The sequence below is a fragment of the Corvus brachyrhynchos genome, unplaced genomic scaffold (genome assembly GCF_000691975.1).
Source record: "Corvus brachyrhynchos isolate BGI_N302 unplaced genomic scaffold, ASM69197v1 scaffold155, whole genome shotgun sequence".
Taxonomy (NCBI): Eukaryota; Metazoa; Chordata; class Aves; order Passeriformes; family Corvidae; genus Corvus; species Corvus brachyrhynchos.
In genome coordinates this window covers 948,632-956,553 of record NW_008238434.1, presented here as the reverse complement: position 1 = coordinate 956,553, position 7,922 = coordinate 948,632, and the positions used below count along the sequence as shown (strand labels likewise).

Sequence of the window (7,922 nt, the reverse complement as noted above, 5' to 3'; positions counted from 1 at the left end):
TCCTGCTGCCATGGAAGTAAAAGGACAAAAACAAGCATTCCAGTTGTTACTACAGTAATTCCCTAACAGTGCTAGATTTGAAATGATGCATAGAAAAGTAGCAGTAAACTAAAAGCAGCTTTTAAACTAAGAATGTCCAACTTCTAAATATTTCTGGGATTTTTTTTAGACAAACATATTTCAATTCAGAGACACCTTGCTGATCTAGAGAAACTGGCTGACCTGAGAGAAGGTGAGTTTTCCGCAGCAGTGTTGCAGAACGCAGATCTTCATGTTACATTTTCCTTTAGATTTTATCTTTAACACACTACATATATTTAGGATATTTAAAGACTAGAGGTTTTGTAAAAAAAGGGCTTTATGATTTATTCTCTTATTCTGCTAAATTCTGCCTGAGAGGTTGTTTGATATTCAGCTAGTTTTTATTTAAGTACTTCAAGGGCTTCAAGACCTTTGTTACACAACCTTGCCTTTGCTTTTTGTGTCTCACATGCAGGATTTTCAAGAATTTTTTATTTTATATTTTTCAAAATTATTTGATACAGGGTATATTGTCTTTTTTTGCAGCTTAAAGAGATATCAGCTGTTTGTTTTATCCAGAAAATCCAGGAGTTGGAACAACAAAGTCTTTTTCTAACCTCCTAATTTGTGCGGGTTTTGGTTTGCTGTTTTTTTTTTTTTTTTTAACATTTCAAGTCTCTGCATGTCATCGGTAAAGTTCTGTTGTTCCTCAGTACTTTTCAGAAGTTTCATTAGCCACATGTTTGCTGGAGTAAAAAATACTAGAAACCAAAACCCAAAGGTAGAAGTTAATGATTTTTAAAGCTGTGGTAATTTTGGTCTACATTCTATGGAGCAGAAAGAGGCAACCCATTAATTTTAAGTTTGTACATGAAACAAATGAATGTTCCCTGAGGATTTAATCGCTAACTCATGTCGATTTTACCTTCAGCCTTTTTTATCTTGGCCTGCATCTCAGCTAACACGAGTGGTAACTGCATTTCATGTTTCTCATAGGTTTTAATTGTATTTTCAGATGAAAAGAAACCTTGTCCGTTGTGTCCTGAGGAGAAATTCAAAGCTTGCTATAGCCACAAACTCCATCGTCACCTGCAGAATTTGCACTGGAAAGTTTCTGTTGAATTTGAAGGTAATAGCAATTGCGTTTGAATAGTAAATACTAGAAGAAATTGTAGGCATGTTCTGTGTTTCATCTTTCGAAATTCCTCTTGATTTAAGCATTTGGTTACCAGCTCTGAATTAGAACCATATTTTGACAGAATGAATTTTGAGGTGAGATGTAAAATGTAAATGTGAAATAACTGTATTCTTCTCCAGCCAAAATAGTTACAATTGTGCATTCTCTCTTTAGAAAAACACCAACAATTCCTTGGCATGTCATGAAAATTACCATAAAATTAAATGTGTGTGTAATGACAACTGCTTCAATAAAAGTTTTAGTTATATATTAATAATAATCAGACACACACGTGGTCAATTTTGGTGCATCATAAAGATTCCATGGGTTCCGATAAACATTTGAAGTATTTATGTAGTATCAGTATTTAGTAGCTTTAATTGTTTTTTAATAAACTCTGTGATATGCTTATAAGATGCATTAAAATCCCTGCAAGAAGTTTAGGAGGAAAAAGAAACCAGTGTGTTTTTTTAAAAATCCAAGTGTACGGGTTTTTGGGAAATAAAGTGACTGTTTAGAGGATGGGGAAGATAAAGTTAGACTATAAATGTTCCAACTGGAGTATCAGGTATCTCATTTTGGTTTCCTTTAACTGGAATGTGTGTTTTATAGGAGTCCTCACACAAGTCTTTTAGCCAGGTAACAATATTTTTGTGAAAGACTCACAAGTACTCTTGAACTGGAGACTTGGTGTAGCTTTGTAGGATGCTGAGAGACTTATTTTAGGAAATTGTAGATTCTGTGCATTTTAAAATTTAAAATGTATAATTGGCTGATAAATTACCCTGTGAAGAGAGAATGTACCAGGTAATTGGTGATGTTTTCTTATTGCTGTCTTGTGAAATCTGAAGTGAGAGCACGTGGTGCAGGCCGCAGCCAGGCCATTCATTTACAGTTCTGGAATGGGATTTGTTTTCCAGGGTACAGAATGTGCATCTGTCACTTATCCTGTCGGCCAGTAAAACCCAACCTTGTTGGAGACCAGGTAAAAATGCTGAACCACAGAAATTCTTGTTACTGTACAAAGTGGGGGAACTGGGTGACTGAGGGGAACTTTTGAGATCTGCTTAGTCACCAAATACATCTTGCTCCTCTGCGTGTGATGCCAAAAGCTTGTTAGTCCGGGGTGTGTGATAGAACCCTTGGGTAGCTGAATGTGGTTGTACCTCTCTTGTTGTGGGGGGGCAGCTGCCTAGATCAGCTCTGGCTGTAGATTCCAGATATTTCGAGTGCTCTAGATGTAACTGACAGATGACTTCTCATCTCCCTGTGTTCAGTTCTACTTTGACCGTGTTTTATGTATTCTGAAACTACGTAAAAGACTCTATTTGACAGACATTGGCAAAGATGGGAGCTCATTACCACTGTATCATCTGCTCGGCGACTATCATACGAAGAACTGACATGATAGGTCACATCAATCGCCACGTGAATAAAGGAGAGACTGAGTCAAGGTTTATCACAGGTGGGCTCTGACTGACAGGAAACATCCAGTCTTCTTCTGTCATGTACCACGTGCAGTAACTGTGATAAGGGGTGGGAGACATGGGAAAAATTCAGAAACAGAGTTAGCTTTTCTAATGACAAATCTGCCCTTAGTATTTCAGGACTTTTGTTTCATCAGAGGTGTAGCAGAGTTGTGTTTTAGGTTTGCATTGACCAGTTCCTGTGTTCTTATTGATAACTAGTACTCCCCTCACCCTTAATGTTGTAAGTACCAGCTTGTGTGTGTGTCCAAAAGATTGAGGTATGTGGCATCCACAGAACAAAAAGTCTGAAGTACATCTTTCTGCAATGTAAAAATCCTTTGCTTTTTATCCAGAATTACAACCCTACCTGACTTTCTCCAGAATGAGACTTAGATTTCTAAACTTGCTTAAATTAGGTTAAAAGCATTTTAAATAATGGAATGCCAGTAGTTTGATGCCTGGGCATCAAACATGCAGTTTGCATGTCTGAAAAGTGATAGTAGTACCATATTCCACATCTCTGTAGAGTTTGTGTTGCGAAATACATTGATCTCTGTGTGCTTCCCTTCAGAGCTGTGAGTAAAGAATGGCCCCTTTAGCATTTTTTAACAAAATGCATGAGGCAGTTTTTCCTCATAAGAGAGAGGAGAAATCCGGAGGTTTTGTGCTCTGTAGGCACTTGGCAGCTCTTGGGGGCCCTGAAGGTGGAGCAGATACACCCATGTGTGCGTTTGAAAGCCCTGAGAGAGGCAGGGTGAGCACTAGAAGATACCCAGTTGATACAAATTTTTCCTGGTTGTTCCTAGGTACATTTTAGACTGGGGATGAATTGCTCAGAGGAATGGCAGCCTGTGTTTACAGCTGTCAGATCTGAAAGCTTGTTTTTCCACAGAAATTCAGGTTTACACAGAAACTTCGTTTACATAGAACTCAGGTGCTGGAATTGTCCATGTACTTGTGCTGTTTATACACATCTCATGGGGCTGTTTGATAACTTAGATTAGATCAATTATTTTTGCAGTTCATGGATACACATTCAGGACTATGTTAACAGGGTTTTAATTAACTAGCAATGTATTATGTTTAAACATGCAAAACAAATGTGCTAAGCCTCGGGCATGGGGGCTGGCTTTCTTAAACTGGAGGGGATACATAAGAGCCCAGCTGAGAAACAAATTTGATGTTTTATTAGAAGAAAATTGTGGTAGAGCGTGATCCTTATCTGCCACTTTTGAGATTAGAAGATAAATTGTTGCCTGCTTCCCCCCTCATCCTTGTTAACTGGTCCATGTGCTGGCTGGATTGCAGCATAACCCAGACTTCTTGCTTTATGGGAGCAGTTTTTCAGTGTAATTTACCAAATGTGTTAATATTAATTTCAGTTCTCACTGATTCCTTCCTTCCACCTCAATGACTTGTTTCAGTTCGTGCTCCCAAGTCGTCTTACGAAGTGGTGAAAGAGTCAGCCACAGATGTGCAGGTTCTTCCCAACCACTCCACGCCCCAGAAAACAGATTCCTATTTTAATCCTAAAATGAAACTCAACAGGTGAGAGAGCAGGGAGTGGGAGGATGCACCAGAGGGGTGGGGAGTTTGTAGTGAAAAATATGTGTTCTGAAAAACAACCCTGCAAAACTTCTGTTCAGAGGGCAGGAGAAAGGAGTTTCTCATCAGAAAACTCTTCTTGACAAATAATATTTATACCAAAGAATGCTATATGTGAAATACTGTCATTTCTGAAGCAATTAAGTATTTTTCTGTAAGTAGTAGATTTTACCTTAAGAATATGCTGCTGCAGAATTCAACTTTTCAGCATAGCTGAGGTTTTTGATTTACAGTTCTTCCCTGTAAAAGGTGGAATTTACTGAAAATATTCGTGTTGTGTTAAAGGGAAATAAATACGGAAAATGAAGTAAAAATGTTCTCTCAACTTACAGACTGTGGCCATTCTTTTTTATCTTCCAGGCAGTTGATATTCTGTGCACTGGCTGTGCTTGCTGGGGAGCGCAAACCCATTGAATGTTTGGATGCTTTTGGTGCCACTGGTAAAGTCCATTTCTTTAATATTTTACTTAATATCCTATAGGAGGAAGCTGCAGAAATTTATAACTGACATCATATACTCAAAAATAACATGAGGTACACAATACTTTTCTTCCTTAGGCAGGGAGTCATGAGCTTCTGTACAAAAAACCAGCTGTCCAAAGCTGTATTAAGGCTTTTAAAAAGGCTGTAAATAATATTAAAGTTTGGGGGTCTTCTTAAAATCAGTTGTCTTAATGTTCATGAATTCTGTTTTTCCTCAGGTATCATGGGATTGCAGTGGGCAAAGCACCTCAGAAGTTCTGTGAAAGTTACAATTAATGATTGTAATGAAAATTCTGTGACAATGATTAAGGAGAATTGTCATTTAAACAAAATGAAGGTGAAACTGAACATTAAGGAAGAAGACAATGATGAAACTGTGGGAGATGGAGAAGAAAATAGTGACACCATTGAGGTGACAAAAATGGATGCCAATGTTATCATGCATTTGAGATCATTTGATTTTATGTAAGTGTTTATGTTTCTGTCAAAATTTTCTGGTGTGGTAATGACACACCCCACCCCACTTCCCCAGGATATGATTATACGGAGAAATTGGAATGATAAAAGAATCAACTGGCAGTCACTTGAAATGTAATTTTGTTGTCCCAGAAATGGTGTGGGGACAGAACTTTAGTCTTAAATGTTTTAGAAAGTGCTGGAAAAATACTGGTCTTTCTGACATCCAGAATGGATTATAAATATACATAAAAAATTTAAGACAGGCTGGGGTTTTTTATAACTTCATTGTCTGTTTGCTGAAGGGAAATACCGAATCAGTTTTGGGTTATTTTAAAACTTCTTTTAGTTTAAAATTCATACCTTTGCCTGCTGTTTATTGCATCTCTTGTTTTTATCTACTCTGCAGCATATTAACTTTGAATTAAAGCAGGCTGATTCTTCCAGATTGGGTATATAGATGCATACATTCAAACCCTATACAGACATCAGAATAAGGGATGGGATTTTTTTGTATTGTAAATGATTAACATCCAGATCTAAGCAGTGCTGGTAGTTTTAGTCCTGTTCCTTCTCTCTGTTTTAAGTGTGATCATAGGTGAAGGTTATAAAACAGTGTTTTCCTCAGTGTAAAGCTAGACTCTGGAGCATTTATGGACACTCAGTGGTACTTCCTTTCTTTTCAGCCATTTGGACCCCTTTGGAACTTCTGTGAATTACCTGGACTCTGCCTTTAGAAATGTGAGGAACCTTGGGATTGTGTCGTTGACATCCACAGACATCAGCTCCCTGTATGCCAAGGCTCAACATGTGGCCCTGCGTCACTATGGCTGCAATATTGTCAGAACAGAGTACTACAAGGAGCTGGCAGCCAGGACTGTAATTGCTGCTGTGACAAGGTACTGCTAAACCAGCTCCAATTAGGGTAAAAAATTATTAGGTAATTATTAGAAATAATTAGTGACTGGGTGAGGTAAAAATGCATCAGTGGGGGGAGGGGGGGAATGGTGACATGAAAAAAAAGAATACCCAGACTTGCGAACTCTTCTATTTCTCTATCAATTTTGCCATTTTAGAGCTCCATGAGACTTTATAAATACAAATTAAACTGCTTGAATGGCTTCTAGCTAAGCATTTCAGTTAGACTTGCTTCAATGGAACTTGATGTTCACCGCAGATCCTCATACTTGAGGTTCAAAAGATGGATGTGATTACTGACTTGTGAAATTAATTATTTGCATGTGGATACTCTCAGTAAACTCAGTCTGTGAAATAAATGAACACAGAAAACCTAGTGGGAGAAAAAAGGTACAGGCAAGAGGATGGGACCACTGCTTGGAAAAGATGAGGAGGAAATGAAATCACCAAGTTTTGAGAATGCCAGAGCACAAATGCTGACCTGAACATGTGTAGATTTCCCTTGTCCTCTCCCTGCACGTGTGATGCTGCAGGTGGCAGACCAGTATTTCTAGCTGTGATAAAAGGAAGTAAAATTAGATTTGCTTGGCCTATCAGGAAGGACACAAAATGAGGCACTTCAGGAAGAAGACTTCCTCCTGATCTCTCAAATCTTCAGTACCTCTCTGTAGGAAGTGGATGAACTCAAGAACCGTGTGAATTCTGTACATTTTGGGTTTTGTGTGTGTTTCTCCCCCCAGAGCTGCAGCTCGCTGTAACAAAGGCATTGAAGTGCTGCTGGCAGTAGCTCTGGAACACTTTGTTCTGGTGGTGGTCAGAGTTTTACGGGGCCCGACCCCTGCGGATGACTCGGCAAAGAAGGTCCGATACCTCATCCACTGCCAGTGGTGTGAAGAGAGGGTTTTCCAGAAAGAGGGCAATATGGTGGAAGGTAAACGGCTTTTCTTTTGCATTTTGTCTCTCTGTTCTGTGCCTTGTTTATATTTACATCCCATTAGTAACAATTCCCTTGTATGTAACAATGAGTAGTTTGTGTGAGGTAGAGAGGGCACTGTGCTTCATGGCCTTGGGCTAGATCAGTTGTCTGCATGGATTTTCTTGTAAATGGACTGGATTTGTGGCACAGATTGCTCAGGTTGTGGCTGCCCCTGGATTCCTGGAGGTGTCCAAGGCCAGGTTGGATGGGGCTTGGAGCAGCCTGGGCTAGTGGAAGGTGTCCCTGCCCATGGCAGGGGGTGGCGCTGGATGAGCTTTAAGGTCCCTTCCAACCCAAACCATTCTGAGATTTGTTTCTACACAGGACATCCTCCCAGCCAGCTGGAGCTGCTGGAGCTGCCAGGATGCCTGGTATGTCCATGGGTCTGCCACTTCAGGAAAAGCCCTAGGAGTGGGGTAGCCTTTGATACCATTGGATTCCTCCAGAGAGCAGCAGCTTGATAGCTTTTGGTGTCAGATTGCTTTTCTGCTGTTCAGTTCAGTTCCTTAAAATGCAGTGGACTGAGCAGTCTGGCTTTCCTGTGCTGTTGTTACTGGGCTGTCTCCACACGCCCCTTAGCAGAGGCAAGAGACAAAAATTGCACTCCTGAAGATGGTGGTTTGAATGAATATAAACCCTAAAACCTTGCTTCCAAGTTAGAGGCTCTTGGATAGCTCACTGCCAACTCATGGTGTCTTTGCCCTGCTCAGAGTCAGGTACACGAGCACACAATGAGCCTGGTATTAAAAGTTGTTAAAAATCAAATAAAAGTTTTAAGGATGGGAATGAGTAGCTGAGTACAGTGTTATGGTAGAGA

General features: G+C 39.6%; 2 protein-coding genes across 2 annotated transcripts in view; one reads left to right on the top strand and one right to left on the bottom strand.

The window, feature by feature from the left end:
- Positions 1 to 7,922, top strand: part of TRMT1L (tRNA methyltransferase 1 like) — an 11,309-nt gene that overhangs the window by 845 nt on the left and 2,542 nt on the right. Inside the window, exons 2-10 of the mRNA XM_017736462.1 lie at positions 170 to 232; positions 1,037 to 1,150; positions 2,119 to 2,183; positions 2,534 to 2,663; positions 4,092 to 4,215; positions 4,633 to 4,712; positions 4,974 to 5,220; positions 5,898 to 6,110; positions 6,870 to 7,060. Coding sequence (XP_017591951.1) covers positions 2,127 to 2,183; positions 2,534 to 2,663; positions 4,092 to 4,215; positions 4,633 to 4,712; positions 4,974 to 5,220; positions 5,898 to 6,110; positions 6,870 to 7,060 — 1,042 coding nt within the window. The 5' untranslated portion in view covers positions 170 to 232; positions 1,037 to 1,150; positions 2,119 to 2,126. The remainder of the gene's footprint in view (positions 1 to 169; positions 233 to 1,036; positions 1,151 to 2,118; positions 2,184 to 2,533; positions 2,664 to 4,091; positions 4,216 to 4,632; positions 4,713 to 4,973; positions 5,221 to 5,897; positions 6,111 to 6,869; positions 7,061 to 7,922) is intronic.
- The window catches only part of RNF2 (ring finger protein 2), a 26,852-nt gene continuing 20,543 nt past the window's right edge, over positions 1,614 to 7,922 (bottom strand). Inside the window, exon 8 of the transcript XR_001862612.1 lies at positions 1,614 to 1,627. The gene's annotated coding sequence lies outside the window, so the exon portion shown is untranslated. The remainder of the gene's footprint in view (positions 1,628 to 7,922) is intronic.